Here is an 18,911-nt window from a genome sequence, read left to right as displayed (position 1 = left end):
TGTCCAAACACCTTTTAAATGTTGGTATTGCCCCTGCCTCAACTGGTTCCTCAGGCAACTCAATCAATATACAAACCATCCTCTGAGTGAAATTGCCCCACAGGTCCCTTTCCATTAAGCCTATTTCCCTGGGTGCTTGATTCACTTTCCCAGTGAAAGAGCATGCATGTATGTCCCTCTTTAAAGCAGGGGTTCCCAACCTGGGGTCCATGACATTAAAAAAGTAGGGAACCCCTGCTTTAAAGAAACCCTTCATTCTCCTATAAGCCAAGAAATAATGTTTTAGCCATTCCCCTTTTGGTTTTACTTTTGCATATCCTGACCTTCTCAGTAAGCCAGACCATACATGACACCCAGTTTTCCCAACACTTTACACAGAGGAGTGTCATTATCCATTCAACGGTGACATAATTTCACCCAGTATGGACAATCTGCCTCTTCCACCCTTTATTCTCCCTCACCTACTCTGCTACTCGGACCAACTTGTTTCCCACTTTCTCAGTTCTGATCAAGCGTCTTCAACTGGCTTCTCTTTCCATAGAGGCTGATTGGCGGGCTGAGATCTTCCAATATTTCCGTCTTTGCTTGAAGATATACACGCTGGAGTTTAGAAGAATGGGAGATGTATAGAGTGGACGAAGCCATAGTGAGGAAAAGAGGAGGTGGAGAAAGAGAGAGGCAGTGAAAAGGCAGCAGAAAAAGAATGAGGGGAGAGAGAGGGGAGAGGGGGAGAGGCCAAGAGGGAGAAGAAGGGAGGGAGAGAGGGAGGAGAAGGAGAGGGGTGAGAGAGACAGACAGACAGACAGACAGAGACAGAGAGGGAGGGAGGAGAGAGGGTTTGAGAAACCATGAAGATATTGGTGGAGGGAGACCAAGTTCAAAACTTGTCTGAAATTGATCGGGGTCAAACGTTCAAACTATCAGCACGACATTTCAAGGAGATGTAATGTGTACCAGTAGGAGAGGAATGAGTAGGCTAATCAGATTAGGTAAAGATTAAGTCAATGACCACACTCATTTATGATGAAATTGTTCATCATGAGTAATCTAGTCAGCCCACTCAGTTTCCTTGTAATACTCCCTGCTTAGACCATGTTAAAATCAATCCAGCAAATAATTAGGCAAATAAGTTATAAAAATGAATATGTGGTAGGTTGTGTTTCTTTTGTAATTGGCTTTGAAGAGAGAATGTTTTGACTTTGAATATCATCGACAATTGATTTTCAGGATATGCTCCTGCTTCCTCTCCTGCCGATGGTGATCCTACCAGAAAATGAATCTATCTTTTTCCCAAAGACACTGTTCAGTTTTGGTCACCGTGGCATAGGATTACACAGGTATAGTGCAGAGGAGGTTTACAAGGACTCAAGGGACTCATTTATGGAGACAGGTAGGGTAGGCTGGGGCTGTTTTCATTGGAGCACGGAAGAATGAGGGGCAATCTTGTAGAGATGTGTAAAATCATGTGGGGCATAAATAGAGTGAATATACACAGTCTTTTTCTCAGTACAGGGGAAATTAAGAACTCAAGCGTATAGACTTAAGGTGAGAAGGGAGAGGTTTACTAAAAAACTCAAGGGTAAATCTTTTTCACCCAGAGGATATCCCAGACATGGAATGAGTTGCCAGAGAAAGGGAGGCAGGTACATCTACAACATTTAAAACGTATTTGGGCAGGTAAATGGATAGGTAAGCTTTAGAGAAATATAGACCAAACATGGGAAAATGGGACTATCTTGGTTTACATGGACCTGTTGAACTTAAGAGCCTGTCTCTGTGCTGTACAACTCTTTGACTCTACTGTGTTTCTTAACTTTCTGCAACATTCCTGTAGTGAATGCTTTCTGAATTTCCAAATAACCACATCAATTGGTTTGCCCTTATCTATTCTGCTAGCAACAACTGAAAAAAATCTTCTAACAGATATGTCAAATATGATTTCCTTTTCATAAATCCACACAGGCTCTAGTGAATCTTATTATAACGTCCTAGGTAGTCTGCAAGCACTTCCTAATAAATGTTTCCAGTAATTTCTGCACTACCAGTTTGAGACTACTGGGTTTAGTTCCAAATTTCCTTTTTCCTTTTTGAAATAATAGACATGGAGAGGACGCTTCCATCAGTAAGAAAGTCTAGGACCCAGGGGCCAGCCTCAGAATAAAGGACGCCCTTTTCAAACTGAGGTGCAGAGGAATTTCTTCTGCCAGAGAGTGGTTCATCAGTGGAATTCATTGCCACAGAGGGCTGCACAAGTCAAGTCACTGGGTGTTTTAAGGTAGTGATTGATAGGTTCATGATTGGTGAGGGGGGGTTAAGGTTTACATGCAGAAAGCAGTTGGGAGATCAGCTACAACTGAAGGGCAGAGCAGACCCAAAGGACCAAATTGTCTAACTGGATCCTATTGTTGCACAGCCTGTGGAATTTTGGAAGCTGACAAACAATATTTCCATCTCCCTGTCTAACAGTTCCAAATCATACACATACAGGTTAATAGGTCACCCAAATTAATTGGTTTTCCATCATAATTTTTCTGGTTTTATTTAATGATAGTTAATTTCTTTGAGCTCTTTATTTACTCTGGACAGCCAGATGCCACTAATTCTGAAAGGTTTTCTATCAGTTCTTCAATGAGGGCAGGTATTGGTATTGGTTTATAATTATTGCATGTATCGAGACATAATGAAAGTTTTTATTTACATGCCATCCATCCATAAGCATATGGAAATAACATAAAGAAATCTGAATGCAGAATATAGCGTGGAGTAGCAAAGAGATCGCAGTGAAAGTAGACTGGTAAAGTGAAAGTCACAATGAATAGATTGGGAAATCAAATGTTCATCCTCAGCAAATGAGAGGTCTCTTCAAAATTCGGAAACCAGCGGGATGGAAGCTGTTCTTGAGCCTAGTGACATATGTTTTCAAGCTTTTGTATTTTCTCCCTGACAGGTGACAGGAGATGAGAGAATGTCCAATCAAGACGGCAACGGTCCTTCATATATATTAAATTTCACTGCCATTTTGCCATTCTCTGATATGATAAGACCATCACCAATTTTTATCAGTGCATAGTGGAAAGCATTCTATCTGGATGCACCACAGTTTGGTATGCCAATTGCTCTGCCCAAGGACAAACAAAATTGCAGAGAATTGTAGACACAGCTCAGTACATCATGGACTCTGTCAACACTTCTCACAGCTTCAGTAAAGCAAATATCCCCCAACCTGGACATTCTCTCTTCTCTCCCCTCCCATGGGGCAGCAGATTCAAATGCCCTAAAACATATACCACGAGGCTCAAGGAGCTTCTATTCCTCTGTTATAAGACTACTGAGTTTGCAATTTACCTGATTATAACCTTGCACCTTATTGTCTGTCTGCACTGCTCTTTCTCTGTAGCTGCTACACTTTATTTTGCATTTGGTTATTACTTTTTCCTTGTATTACCTCGATGTGCTGATGTGATGAAATGATCTTTGTGCAAAACAAAGGTCTTCACTGTACCTTGGTACAGTGACAATAATAAATCAATTTACCAATTTATCAATTTGTAAATTGGTCTATTATTGTTTCATGGACCAAGATGCAGTGAAAATCCTGTCTTGCATTCTATTCATACAGATCAATTCATTATAACAATGATTGAGGCAGTACAAAAGAAAACAATAACAAAATGCAGAATAAAAGTGTTACATTTACAGAGAAAGTGCAGAGCAGGCAGACAATAAGATAATAAGCATACCATAAGGAGGTAGATTGTGAGGTTAAGAGTTCATTCATTGTACAATTTAATTTCTCCATCTCATTCTGATGGCTCTCACATTAACTTTAAATAATCATTCCTTTTCACACATCCATAGAAATTCTTACAATCTGTTGTCATGTTTCATGGTAAATCACTCCTTTATTCTATTTTCAGTTTTCTTACCAATGCCTTTTGCTATTTTTTCCTAATTTACTAATTTTGAAAATACTCCTCTTTAAGGACTACTCTAAGTGTGGTACAGTGGTGCAGATTGTCGAGCCATTACCTCAGAGCTCAGCAGACCTGGTTCAATCTAATATGAATTTGCTAATGGTATAATGGTAAACTAACATAGGCTAATGATTAATTAATCAATACATAGAACACATGTACTTTGTATCCCCTTGGAGTAAAAATAATCCAACCAATTTTCCAGTCATTGCTTTGTAGCATTAAAGATAGAATGAGAACAAAGGAAATAACGGAAGCTACGGCACAGAAACAAGACCCTTCACCTTACTGAGGGGTGGAAGAGATACGTGCTGGTACAGGGAGTCTGGAGAAAGACTTGGACAGGTTGGGAGAGTGGGCATTGAAGTGGTAGATGGTTTTCAGCATAAGGAAGTGTGGGGTTATGCATTTTGGTAGGAAAAATAAAAGAGTAGAATATTTTCTAAATAGGGAGAAAATTCAGAAAAGAAAGGAACCTGGGAGTTCTATTTTAGCATTCTCTTAACATTAATTCACAAGCTGAGTTGGAAGTTAGGAAGACAAATACAATGTCAGCAGTCATTTCCAGAGGACGAGAATATAAATGCTGGGGCTCTATAAGGTGTGGGTCAGACCCTATCAGGAACAATATGAAGAATTTTGGGCCTCATTTCTAAGCAAAGATGTTCTGGCATTGGAAAAGGTCTAGAGGAGGTTTACAACAATGACTCCAGGAATTAAGGGATTAGTGTCTGAGGAGCTTTAGATGTCCCTGGGCCTGTACTTGCTGGAGTTCAGCAGGATGAGGGGAATATCCTTAAAACCTAATTATCACGGAAAGCCTAGATAGAGTGGGCATGAGAGGATTGTCTAGGATGAGAGGGCACAGTCTCAGAATAAAGAGACTGAGATGGTGAGGAATTTCTTCACCCAGGTGCAGTAAATCTATGGAATTCGTTTCCACAGATCGCTGTGGAGGCCAAATCATTAGTATTTTTGAAACAGGGGTTGATAGATTCTTTATTAATAAGGGTTTCAAAGATTATGGAGAAGGCAGGAGAATGGGATCAAGAGTGAAAATTAATCAGCCATGAATAAATGGCGAAGCACACTCGATCAACGGGCCAAACGGCCTAATTCTTTTTATATGTCTTATGGATAGATGAATAGGTTCTTGATCGGTAATGGGATTAAGAGTTAATGGGAGAAGGTAATTGAGAAAGAGCAAGGTCAGATATGATCAAAAAGCAGAGAAGGTTCAATGGGCTGAACGGTCTAATAAGGCTCCTGTATCTTATGATCCTGCAGAATCTACACTGACCATCAACAATCCAATTGCACTAATCCAACACTAATTCTATTTCATTCCTTCCACATTAACAATCAGAAACAGGTTTTACTATCACTGACATATGTAGTGAATTTTGTAGCTTCACAGCTATAGTAGAATGCAAAGATGTATAAATTAGAATGTCACACAAATAAATAAATAATGCGAAGGACAAGTAAGACCATAAGACATAGGAGCAGAATCAGGCCATTCAGCCCATCAAGTCTGCTCCATCATTCCATCATGGCTGATCCCGGATCCCACTCAACCCCATACAACTGCCTTCTTGCCATATCCTTTGATGCCCTGACTGATCAGGAAACAATCAACTTCTGCATTAAATATACCCATGGACTTGGCCTCCACCGCAGTCTGTGGCAGAGCATTTCACACATTTACTACTCTCTGGCTAAAAAAAATTCCTCTTCACCTCTGTTCTAAAGGGTATCACCTCAATTTTGAGGCTGTGCCCTCCATTTCTGGATACCCCCATGACAGGAAACATCCTCTCCACATTTCCTATCTAGTTCTTTCAACATCCTTTCTCCTGCCTCTCCCAGTAATCTTTGACACCCTTACAAATCAAGAAGCTACAAACATCTGCTTTAAGTATACCCACTGACTTAGCCTCCACAGCCACCTATAGCAATGAATTCCACAAACTCACCACCTTCTGGCTAAAGAAATTCCTGTCATCAATGATCAAAAGGGCTGCCCTTCTATTCTGAAGTTGTCCCCACTGCTCCTAGACTTCCGCACTATAGGAAACATCCTCTCCACATCCACTCTATCTAGGCCTTTCAATATTCGATAGATTTCAATGAGCTACCCCCTTATCAGAATCAGAATCAGAATCAGACTTTAATCACCAAGTACCTGTGCACATACAAGGAATTTACTTCCGGCAGATGTTGTCTCTCTGCTCATAACAATAATAATGATAAATATAAATGAAAATATAGATTATACATACAGGTAGTGCAATCCAAGTAATAGTTAGCCGACAGTTAACCGGCAGTTAACTGTTCAGCAAAGTGACCAGCGAGTACAGGACCAGAGCTATCAAACGCTCCTTATACATTAACCCTTTCATTCCTGGAATCATTCATGTGAACCTCATCTGGACCCTCTCCAATGCCAGCACATCTTTTTTTAGATAAGAGGCCCAAAACTGCTCTCAATATTCCAAGTGCCATCTGACCAATGCCTTATAAAGCCTCAGCATTACATCCTCGCTCTTACATTCTAGTCCTCTCAAAATGAATGCTAACATTACATTTGCCTTCCTTACCACTGACTCAACTTGCAAGTTAGCCTTTAGAGAATCCTGCAAAAAGGATTCCCAAGTTTCTCTGCAACTCTGATTTCTGAATTTTCTCTCTGTTTAGAAAATAGTCCGTGCCTTTTTTCCTTCTACCAAAATGCATGTCCATAAACTTCCCTACACTATATTTCATCTGCTACCTCTTTGCCCATTCACTCAATCTATCAAAGCCCTTCTAAAGACTCCCTGCTTCCTCACCACTGCTTGCCCCTTCACCCACCTTCATATCATTTGCAAACTTGGCCACAAAGCCATCAATCCCATCATTCAAATCTTTGACATATAACGTGAAAAGAAACAGTCCCAACATTGTCACCTGTGGAACACCACTAATCACTGCAGACAGTCAGTAAAGGCCCCTTTTATTCTCATTCTTTGCTTCCTGCCAGTCTGCTAACCTTCTGTCCATGCTGTTATATTTTCCATGAAGCCATTGGCTCTTATCCTGCTTTAGCAGCATCATGTATGACACCTTGTCAAACAAGGTAGTGTTCATGGCCCGTTCAGATGGCGGGGAAGCTGTTCCTAGACCATTGAGTTCAGGTCTTCAGGCTCCTGTACCTCGTCCCCAATGGTAGTAACAAGAAGAGGGCATGTCTAAAGTGGTGAGAGTCATTAACGATGGATGCCGCCTTCTTGAGACACTGCCTCTTGATGTCCTCTGAGATCCCCTATTGTTCAAGAGCCTGATGGTTGAGGAGTAGTAACTATTCTTGAAGCTGGTGGTCTGAGTCCTGAGACATTCGTACCTTCTACCTGATGGCAGAAATGAGATAAGTGCAAGGCCTGGGTGGTGAAGATCTTTGATGATGGATGCTGCTTTTCCACAGCAACATTTCATGTAGTTGTGCTCAATGGTTGGGAGGGTTTTACCCGTGATGTACTGGGTTAAATCCACTACCTTTTGGAGGATTTTCAGTTCAAAGGCATCAGTGTTCCCATACCAGGCCACAGTGCAGCCAGTCAACACACTTTCCTCCACACATCTATAGAAGTTTGCCAAGGTTTTTGACGGTATGCTGAATATCTGCTGACTCCTGAGGAAATAGAGGCCTGTTGTGCTTTCTTCCCAGTTATATTTATATGATGGGTGCAGGACAGGTCCTCTGAGATAATGACACCCAGAACTTTAGAGTTACTGAACCTCTCCATCTCTGATCCTCTGATGATTACAGGCTAATGGATATCTGGTTTCCCCCTCCTGAAGTCTACAATCAGCTCTTTGGTCTTATTGACACTGAGTGAGAGGTTGTTGTTATTACACCACTCAGCCAAATGTTCAGTCTCCCTCCTGTATGCTGATTCATCACCACCTTTGATACAGCCCACAACTGCGGTGCCATCAACAAATGCGTATGTAGAGTTGGAGCTGTACTTAGCCTCACAGTCACAGGTATGAAGCGAGTAGAGCTGGGGGCTAAGTACACATCCCTGCGGTGCTCCTGTGCTGCTCAAGACTGAGGTGAAAATATTTTTGCCAATTCAAACTGACTGGGGTCTATTAGATCCAGGATCTAATTACACAAGGGGATATTGAGGCCCAGGTCTTGGAGTTTACTGAGTAGTTTTGAGGGGACAATGGTATTAAATGCCAAGCTGTAATTGATAAAGAGCATCCTGTTGCATGCACCTTTTCTGTCCAGATGTTCCAGGGTAGTGTGAAGAGTCAATGAGATAACACCTGCTGTAGACTTGTTGGTTCAGTAGGCAAATTGCCACTCAGACAGGAGCTGATATTCTTCAACACCAGCCTCTCAAAACACTCCATCACTATGGACGTAAGTGTCACCAGGCAATAGTCATTTAGACAGGTTACCATGCTCTTCTTGGGCAGCAGTACCAATGAAGCCTGTTTGAAGCAGGTAGATATCACACTGCCGGGGCAAAAAGTTGAAGATATTCATGAATACACCGGCCATTTGGTCTGCACAGGTCTTCAGTACTCGGCCAGGTACTCCGTCCAGACTGGATGCTTTCCTTGGATTCACTCTCTTGAAGGCAGTCCGCACATCATCTTCAGATGCTGAGACCAAAGGATTATTGGGAGACATGGGGTGTGCAATGGTACCTCCCTGTTCTGGTGATCAAAGTGAGCCTAGAGGTGTTGAGCTCATATGGAAGAGAAAATCTTCTGTCCCCTATGTCACAAGATTCAACGTTGAGGGAGGTTATAGCATTCAAGCCCTGCCACAGCTGTTAAACATCCCTCATTGATATCAGTCTCGTCCAGAATCTGCACTTCACTCGAGAGATGGCTTTCTGGAGATTACACCTGCATCTCTTGTAGCATTTTGGTGGGAACTTTGGGATGAGGGGACCCAGTAGAGGGAGAGTGTGAGTGCTGAGTAGATGGAGTGTGTGGAGGATGGGAAAGAAACGTGAAGCACAAAACAAACTGTTGAAGGAACTCAGTAGGTCAGGCAGCATCTATGGAGGGAAATGGAGAGTCAATATATTGGAGATTCAAAATGTTAACTGTCCATTTCTCCCCACTGAATTCCTCCTGCAGTTTCACTTTCTGGTTCAGACTCTAGTACCTGCTGACTCTTGTATCTCAGTAAGAAACCTGAACCCTTTCTCAACAGCATATCTATCACTTGCCCCATTCCTCGTGCCAGTGTTCATGAACCTGTTCCTCCTGCTCCACTTTCTGAACCAAACATTTCCTAATTTGCAGTGGCTTAGGTAGCCACTGTGGTTCTAGTGTTAAATATATTTTAGTTTTATTTAGAGATACAGCGCCCTTTGGGACTTTTGAACTTTGACTTTTGAACCACCCCACCCCAGGAGATTAGTGTGCAAACTTAAAGCACACAGTATTGGGGGTATGGTATTGATGTGGATAGAGAATTGGTTGGCAGACAGGAAGCAAAGAGTGGGAGTAAACGGGACCTTTTCAGAATGGCAGGCAGTGACTAGTGGGGTACCGCAAGGCTCAGTGCTGGGACCCCAGTTGTTTACAATATATATTAATGATTTAGACGAGGGAATTAAATGCAGCATCTCCAAGTTTGTGGATGACACAAAGCTGGGCAGCGGTGTTGGCTGTGAGGAGGATGCTAAGAGGATGCAGGGTGACTTGGATAGGTTAGGTGAGTGGGCAAATTCATGGCAAATGCAATTTAATGTGGATAAATGTGAGGTTATCCACTTTGGTTGCAAGAACAGGAAAACAGATTATTATCTGAACGGTGGCCGATTAGGAAAAGGGGAGATGCAACGAGACCTGGGTGTCATTGTACACCAGTCATTGAAGGTGGGCAGGCAGGTACAGCAGGCGGTGAAAAAGGCAAATGGTATGTTGGCATTCATAGCAAAAGGATTTGAGTACAGGAGCAGGAAGGTTCTACTACAGTTGTACAAGGCCTTGCTGAGACCGCACCTAGAATATTGTGTGCAGTTTTGGTCCCCTAATCTGAGGAAAGACATTCTTGCCATAGAGGGAGTACAGAGAAGGTTAACCAGATTGATTCCTGGATGGCAGGACTTTCATATGAAGAAAGACTGGATTGACTAGGCTTATACTCACTGGAATTTAGAAGACTGAGGGGGGATCTTATTGAAACGTATAAAATTCTAAAGGGATTGGACAGGCTAGATGCAGGAAGATTGTTTCCGATGTTGGGGAAGTCCAGAACGAGGGGTCACAGTTTAAGGATAAAGGGGAAGCCTTTTAGGACCGAGATGAGGAAAAACTTCTTCACACAGAGTGGTGAATCTGTAGAATTCTCTACCACAGGAAACAATTGAGGCCGGTTCATTGGCTATATTTAAGAGGAAGTTAGATATGGCCCTTGTGGCTAAAGGGATCAGGGGGTATGGAGAGAAAGCAGGTACAGGGTTTTGAGTTGGATGATCAGCCATGATCATACTGAATGGTGGTGCAGGCTCGAAGGGTCGAATGGCCTACTCCTGCACCTATTTTCTATGTTTCTAACCCTCAACAACCCCGATTTAACCCTAACCTAATCATGGGACAATTTACAGTAGGTCTTTGGACCGTGGGAGGAAACCCATGCATTCCACGGGGAGGACATAGAGAGACGCCTTACAGAGGATGCTGGGATTGAACTCCGAACTCCGGTGCCCTGAACAGTAATAGCAATGGACTAACCTCTACGCTAGCATGGTGCCCTCACGTTGGACCCTGGCTGCACACAATCCTTCAGCAGAACATTTTTAATTGGTTCCAAAATGGACCCCTCCCCTCTCACTCCAAGTTCCTCTCCAGCCCTGGGAGCAATACAGCCTTCTGCACTTGGATTTGCAGAGTATCATAGGCATAGAGTCATACAGCATGGAAAAGGCCCTTCGGCCAACTCATTCATGCTGACCAAGTTGCCTACTTGTTCTACAAACAATCTGCTGGAGGAACTCAGTGGGTTGAGCAGCATCTCAGGTGGGAAAGGAATTGCTGACATTTCAGGTTGAAACCCTGGAACAGGACTGCTCTCCTGTCTGGCGTCTTCTGTATACCTGAGCCGGCATTGGATATTTTGGGCACAATATCTAAGAAAGGATGTGCTAGCATTGGAGAGGATCCAGAGGAAGTCTGTGAGAATGATCCTGGGAATGAAAGAATTAATAGTTGAGGAGCACTTGATGGCTTTGGGCCTGTCGCTGGAGCTTAGAACAATGAGTGGGAGTGGGTGGATCTCATTGAAACCTATCAAATATTGAAAGGCCTCAATATTGAATGCTTCCAATAGTGGGACAGTCTGGGACGAGAAGATAGAAGGAAGTCCCTTTAGAACAGAGGTGAGGAGGAATTTCTTTAGCTAGAGAGTGGTGAATGCGTGGAATTCACTGTCATTGACAGCTGTGGAGGCCAAGTCCTTGGGTATATTTAAAGCAGAGTTTGATAGATTCCTGATTAGTAAGGATATCAAAGACTATGGGGAGAAGGCAGGAGAATTGATTGGGAGGGAAAGTAAATCAGCCACGATTGAATGGCAGATCAGACTCAATGGCCCAAGAAGCCTAATTCTGCTCCTATGCCTTATGATCACATGGTCTCGTCACATTTGTCTGTGTTTGGCCCTTATCTCTCTAAACCTGTCCTTCTCATGTATCTGCCCAATGTCTTTTAAATATTGTTAGTGTACCCGTCTCTATCACTTCCTCTGGCACATACCCACCATCCTCCACCCTCCTAACTGTACTGAACCCTCGAGCACCACATTCCTGAATGGGCCTCTGTGTTGCAGTCCATTTGATCTTCACCTTGCAGTCTCTGCTCACGTCCTCATAAACTGTGAGAACCTTGAGCCCATGGAGTCAGTGCGTGCTCGAACAACACTAACCGGTACTAGGCTCACTCAGAGACACACCCTACTGAAGGGAGAAAGGTAGAAAGGCTGAGGGGGAAGAGGGAAGAGAGAAAGATGGGAATGCAAAGGGAGGGAGAGGACAGCAAAAATGAGGAGGGGGATAGGCAGGGAAAGGGACAAGAGAGGAAGGGGGGGGGGGTAAGAGAAGAAAGAAGACCAGTGAGCACATGTTTAAGGTAAGAGGTTTAGAGAGGATATCAGGAAGAAAACTTTCACTTCAAGAACATTTGAAATATAATGCCTTTGAAGATGGTGAGGCAGTCAACATCTGGATACCTCTAGAGCTGATTATTGACTACAGGTGGAAAAACTCAGAGCTCCATGAGCCAGTCCTCATTAGAGGATCACAGATGGAGACGGTCAGGAGCTTTAAATCCTTTGGCATTATCATATCAGAGGATCTGTCCTGGGACCAGCATGTAAGTGTCTCATAAAGAAAGCATGACAGCACCTCTGCTTTCTTGGAAGTTTGTACAAATTCAGCATGTCACTAAAATCTTTGATAGATACACAGTGGAGTATAATAACTGTTTACCTCACAGCCTGAGATGGACACACCAATGTCCAGTAATGGAAAACGATACAGACAGTGTGGAGGCTCTGAAGCCTTAGGACCCACACCACCAGCTGCAGAAACAGCTTGTACCCTGCAACCATCAACCTCCTGAACCGGCATGGATAACTTCAATCACTACTACTCTGAAATGACTCCACAACCTACAGACTCACTCTGAAGGATTCTTTACAACTCATGTTCTCAGTATTATTTTATGGGGAGAAGGCAGAAGAAGGGCTGGGAAAGTAAATCAATCAGCCATGATTGAAAGGTTTGCAGACTCGATGGGCCAAATGCCCTAACTGCTTCTGTATCTTCTGATCTTAGGGTCTTATGTACAGTTTGTCTGCCTTGTACATTGGTTGTTCAAAGTTTAAAGTTCAAAGTTCATCAGTCTTTGTCTGTTTATGCAGCTTTTCGTAAAAATTCACTGCATTGATTTGTCCTGTAACTGCCTGCAAGAAAGTGAATCTCAGAGTAGTATATGGTGACATATATGTACCGTTCATACTTTGATAATAAATTTATTTTGAACTTTGATCTGAGCAGTATCTGCATGAGGCAGAGAAGGCTTCAGAACAAATGCTAGCAGATAGCATTAGCACAGATGGGTGAGGCATAGCAAGAATGGGCTGAATGGCTTATTTAATCTGCTGTATGAATCTATCCCTTTAAGGGGCGGGGCGGGGGGGGGGGGGGAGCAGAACTTAAAGGAGACCTGAGGGACATTTCCTTCTCAAAGGGGGTGGTGGGTGTATGGAATGAGCTGCCAGAGGAAGTAGTTGAGGCATGTACCACATCAACATTTAAAAACAGTTGGAAAGGTACATGGATAGAAAAGGTTTGGAGTGATATGGGCCAAACAGAGCTTAGATGAGCTTGGTCAGGGTGAAATGGTTGGGGCTGATGGTGTTATGTATGACTCACTGACTCTGGAACGGGGAGGAGACAAGGCATGGAGGTGGGAGAGAGAGCAGGAGGCTGAGGAGGGTTGAAATGGGAAGGATATTGGTGAGGGAAATGAAGAGGGAGGAGGATTTGGAAAGAGGGGTTGAGGGGAGAAGAGGGCAAGAGGAAGGAGTAAAGGAAAATGAGGGAAGGCAGAGGAAAATGAGGATGAAGGGAGTGGGAGAACGCAGAAGGAGAGGGCTGGGAGAAGAGATAGTGCACCAGAGGGGAGGTAGGTGAAGTGGTTGTGGACAAGACGAAACAGAGGGAAAAGATAGGATTGTCAGAGGAGGGGGAGTGAGGAGGTGGATGTGAGGAGGGTAGAGGAGGTACTGGAGGGCAAGGAAGGAGCTGGAAGGAAGAAGGTAGGGTGTGGGAGGGCAGTAGATGGGAAGGAAGGATTGGGGAGGGGATAGAATTATTAAGGAGGAGCAATACGAAGGTAAGATTGCAGGGAGGGAGATAATTGAGGGGAGAGGAGGAGACAGCTTGAGATGAGCTGAGAATAGGAAGGAGGATGGAAGGGAAAGTTGGGGAGGGGTGGTCAAGGAGGACAGTGGGACTGGAAGGGAGTTAGAGGATAGTTGGATAGGAAGGGATGGTTGCAAAAACTGTGAGGAAAAGGGGGAATGGATTAGAGAAGAATAGATGGGGATAGGAAAGGGGAAGACATGGAGGGAAAGGGAGGGCAAAAGTATGTGGGTAAGGAAGGGACAGACTATTGGTACAAGGATAGATAATAATGATGTGCGAGGAGAGGGACAGGGAGGAGGCAGGCAGTGGGGTTGGGGCAAAGGCAGCAGAAGGGTTGGAGAGTGGGATTGGGGTGAGAGAGTGGGATTGGGGTGAGAGAGAGTGGGATTGGGGTGGGAGAGAGAGTGGGATTGGGGTGGGAGAGAGAGTGGGATTGGGGTGGGAGAGAGAGTGGGATTAGGTGGGGGAGAGGTAAGGGACGAATCCTCTCTACATGCCTCTTCTCCCTAACTCACTGTTACATCCTCCCCTACCTCTCCCCCACCCAGTCCCACCCTCCCTCCCTCCCTCCCTCCCTCTGACACCAATCCCACGCTCTTTCTCTCCAACCTCGATGTGACTCTCTCCCATCCCAATCTCACGGTCTCCCTCCCTCCAACCCCTATCCCACGCTCTCCCTTTCTCCGACCCCAATCTGACTCTCTCCTACTCTGATCCCTCATTCACCCTTTCTCCAACCCCAATCCCACTCTCTTCCACCCCAATCCCAACTCACTCTGACCCCTCTAACTCCTCCTTCCCCCATATGGGGAGGAGGGGGAGGGGGGAGGAACAGAGGAAGAGGTGGGAAGGAGGGTTGAGTGGGAAGAAGAAAGGATGAGGTTAAGTTTGGGAGATGGGGAGGATGGTTCAGCAGGGGAGGGCAATGGAGAAGGGAGGGAAGAGGAAAAAGGTAGAATGTGGGCAATAGGGGAGGGAGAGGAGAGGAGGGGAGGGGGAGAGGGAAGGGGAGGATGGAAGGAGGGAGGGGAAAGAGGGAAAGAGTGGAAGGAGGGAGATGGGGAGAGGTGGCTAAGAGTTTTTAATATCGAGTATGGGTAATGATGAGGCAATAGTAAAGTGGTTGTTTAGGAGGGGCAGGGCTGAGGAACAGAGGAAGGGATGGGGAAGACAGTAAGAGGTGGAATGTAAGGTAGGAGGTGGGAATGGAGGGAGAGCGAGGGAGAAGGTGGGAGGTATGGATTTGATTTTGGGCAGTGGAAGGAGAGGGGGAACATAGGGACAAAAAGGGTGAAGGTGGAGTGGCCAACATCAGAGGGTGTTGGATGGCGAGGGCTTGGGAGAAAGGGTAAGGGGGTGGAAGTAGGGGAGGGAATAGTGAAGGGTGAGGTTGGACAGGGGAGGGCAGGATGGAAAGGATGATCAGAGACTGAAAGGGGGATTTGGCTGGGTACCTGGGTGGCGGTGGGAGAATAGGGGAGGAATTACTAGCGGAGGGGTGAAGGGGTGCGATGTGGTGGGAGTGGCAAGGGATGGAGGGTGGTTAGGGGCAGGAACGGAAACAATGAAAGAGGGTAGGCAGGTGGGAATGTGGAGGGAAGGCGAGGTAGCAGCAGGTAAGAGTCCACATTACTTAATTGGGGTGGGGCGTGATAGGGGCAGGAATGGGATGGGAATGTGTGGGAGGTGCGTTGTAGGGGTGGGAATTAGTGGGAGGGGCGTAGCTCCGCCTCTTGCGCCGCTGCCGAGCGGGGCTTGGGCACTCATTGAGTGTGAGCCGCTGGGAGCCGGAGCGCCGTTACTTTGTATCCAGCCGGAGCCAAGTGGCACTTTGTATCCAGTCAGATCCCACTGATACTTTGTATTCGCCGCCGGGCTCCATTCTGTCTCCGTTCAGCATCGCTCTCTACATCACTCCCTCTCCGCTTTCTCCTTTCCTCTCTCCGCCTTGCGGGCGGCGGGTCAGGGCCGGACAGCCACAGGGGGTGGGGGGTAACCCCCGGAGCCCAGGAGTTCGAGGCCGGGTCAGAGGGAGAGAAGAGGCCCGAGTGGAGCGGAGCCGCCCCGCGGCCATGGTTCGCACAGAAGCGGCGGTGCTGCTGGCGGCTGTACTGTGGGTAAGTAGCACCTTCCCCGGCGCAGGTGCCTCGGAGCGGGGCGTCTGGAGCCAAGGAGGCGGGAGGGGGGAGAGAGAGATAAAGAAGGATGGTGGCTTGGGAGAGGGGGAGGGTGGCGAGGTCTGGATGGGGAGAGGAAGGGAAGGGGCGAGGGAACGATAGACGGAGAGTAGGAGAAAAGGTGGAGAGGGAGGGAAGGGGTGAGAGGATAAGGGTGAATGGGGAGAGGAAGATGGGTGCAGAGGAAAGAGAAAGGAGAGATGGAGAGGGGGATTGGGAAGGGACGAAGGAGGGGATGGATAAGGAACGAAGGATTGGACGAAGAGCGGAGAGACAAAGTGAGGGTGGGACATTCCCCAGGAGGTGAGGGAGACAAGTTACCAAGATACTGAGACAGAGACGGGGACAATCACTGAGTTGGGCGGAGGGTTTAACTGAGCACTGACCGAGAGAGTGAGACGGGAAGACTTCAACTGCCCCCGTAAAGAGTAGAAACAGGGTCTTGGGACACTGTCGAGGGAGGGATCGATCCCGAGTGCGCAGAGACAACCGCCGTGTTTTGTTTCCAGAGGGATTAAAAGGACTCATCTCCCGCGCCCTTATATTCCCGGGGTACCTTCTGCGTGTAGAGTCTCACGATTTACAGTTCGCTTTTTGCAAATCTTGGGATTATAAAGATTTATAAATCTCAAGATTTGCACATCCATTGTATAAAGGAGAGGACTCACTTAAAGTTTCCGAAAAATGCACAATGTTCCGTGAATCGGAAAGGCTAGATTGCATAAAGACCTCATAGTCTTTCGTTTTTTTTGAGGGGAGGGGGAACACTTTGCACATTGAGAGACGGCGCAGTGTGAACGGATTTACGGCCCTGCATCGTCTCTGATTGCCAGCACCTTGCTTAAACCTCGGCGTTGGCTTTTCGCTGCATTAAACCTTCTAATGCAGTGCAGTCTCATTTTCCAGCAGGTGACCCTGAAGGCGTCTAGAATATACATTTTTGGCCATTTGTACCCTGTCCCTACTGCGGCCCGCTCCCTTGGTTCTTAGCATGTTAGCAAGAAGCAGTTTTAGAAAACAATGAAGAGCGAGGGGAAAAGGATTGCATCTGCGAATGGCTTTCCCGTTAGCTGCACATTTAGGTCGATTTAAATTACAACAGTCTTTATGGCTCTATTTTTTTGCATTGCGTTTGGATAAGGACCAGTACAATAGGGACTGTTTTAAAATGCAACAAAATAACAGCGGAGGGCGGAGTTCGGATGAAAAATACTAGAACTTTGCTCTCATTAATGCGTAACGTTCATTCTACGACTGACCTCTAGAAACCTGAAGTGGAGTTTGGAAGGAAAATTTAAGAACGAGTTTATAGAACGCCGGCATTCGCATTTGATGTCAGGTTTTTGTTTTGATAATACACTGCACATGGAGGTTGTTGTGTCTATGTTTTAATATTTTCAGTATGTTTATGAGGGATAGCGTCTTTAAATGTTTGGTTGGGTGTGCATAAATTATACCAGGGATTAATAGGTTAAAGTTTGCTCGCAAGGATTAAATTACCATTGATCCAGGGTTTGGCAAGGTGCATTTAAAATATAGCAATTCAGTCACCCCCCCCCCCCCACTTAATCTAACAGCACCCACACCAATTGTAACTAATTTTTCAAATAGTTTTCTTTTAGTAAAGCATTGTAAAGCAGTCGAGTTTGCCACCAAATTGTATGGCAGGGATACTGCCCTGGTATTGGCCAGTGGGTGCCCATCTGTAATAACCCTGTTGCCCAACACTTATCCCTGGTCCTCAAGCAATTCAGGTTTTAAACGGCACATTTTAAAATGCTGTCCGCGATTCTCTCTCAGTTCGCCACTCTGGGTGAAGAAGGTACCCTCTGGATTTCTCCCCACTTACCATGCACCTATGTCATTCACACAGCATGCTGAAGATGTTCAGCGGTCAGGCAGCATCTGTGAGAAAAGAAACAGGTTAAGGTTTCAAGCTGAATACCTTTCATCAGAATTGGGTGCATTTCCAGCACTTTCTGTTTCTATTTTCCAGCATTTGGAAGATTTAAAAATTGTTAAGTTTGTTGTTTAACGCAGATTGCATGAGACAGACTTGGCTTGAGTTTGAATATTACAGCAGTAAATTTGGCCCTTCAGCCCCTCTGGTCCTTGCTGACTGAGTTTTTGGTCTGATTCCCGTTTTTGGCCCACATCTCCCAAACCTTTCCTATCCGTGTACCTGTCAAAATCTTTTAAACGTTGGAATTATACCTGACTAGCTTCCTCTGACAGCTTCTTCCATGTACTCACTACTGTCTGTACAAAATAGCTTGCCTATCAATTGCCCAATAAATCTTTCTGCTCTCACCTTGAATCATTGTTCTTTGTTCTCCACCCTGGGAAAAGTAGTGTGGCTACCCACCTGAACCGTAACCCTCAGGATTTATACTAGGTCACTCCTCAGACTCCTAAGTTCCAGCCTATCCATTCCTCCTTATTATCAGGAGCCCAGTCCCAGGAACATCCTTGTGAATCTTTTCTACACAATCAATTTTCTTATCACTGACGTATGTCATGAAATTTGTTGTTTTGCAGTGGTGGTACTTGCAAGACTTTTTAAAAAAAAATTCAATTACTAACATAAATATTGCAAGAGTAATAATAAGATGTGTTCATAGTCCATTCAGAAACTAAAACTCCAGGAATTTTGTGGCTGATGAGTACTCAAATAACAAGAATGTGGCAAAGCAATAAATTTTACATGTCAGTGGTAATAATTCTGAGTCTGAATATCTTGGGTTGTGAGAGCTACTCTTGCACCTTTTAAATTATTCTGTCCTAGCCTGTAACTCTTTTACTTACCCCTCCCCTACTGT

The 18,911-nt window shown here is 45.1% G+C and overlaps 1 protein-coding gene and 1 long non-coding RNA gene across 3 annotated transcripts in view; one reads left to right on the top strand and one right to left on the bottom strand.

The window, feature by feature from the left end:
- LOC140727921 (uncharacterized) overlaps positions 1-18,442 on the bottom strand; it is a 39,306-nt gene extending 20,864 nt beyond the window's left edge. The window contains exons 1-2 of one of the 2 annotated variants that reach the window (XR_012098967.1): positions 18,404-18,442; positions 17,942-17,997 (exon numbers count right to left, since the gene is read on the bottom strand). This is a non-coding gene — a long non-coding RNA (uncharacterized lncRNA). The remainder of the gene's footprint in view (positions 1-17,941; positions 17,998-18,403) is intronic. The other variant, XR_012098969.1, reaches the window with a different exon arrangement.
- The window catches only part of cdh2 (cadherin 2, type 1, N-cadherin (neuronal)), a 194,914-nt gene continuing 191,664 nt past the window's right edge, over positions 15,662-18,911 (top strand). The window contains exon 1 of the mRNA XM_073045892.1: positions 15,662-16,032. Within this exon, the coding sequence (XP_072901993.1) occupies positions 15,988-16,032 (45 nt within the window). The 5' untranslated portion in view covers positions 15,662-15,987. The remainder of the gene's footprint in view (positions 16,033-18,911) is intronic.

This window comes from Hemitrygon akajei, chromosome 1 (genome assembly GCF_048418815.1).
Source record: "Hemitrygon akajei chromosome 1, sHemAka1.3, whole genome shotgun sequence".
Lineage (NCBI taxonomy): Eukaryota > Metazoa > Chordata > Chondrichthyes > Myliobatiformes > Dasyatidae > Hemitrygon > Hemitrygon akajei.
Note: the sequence above shows the minus strand (reverse complement) of the source record. Positions and strands in the feature narration are given on the sequence as shown.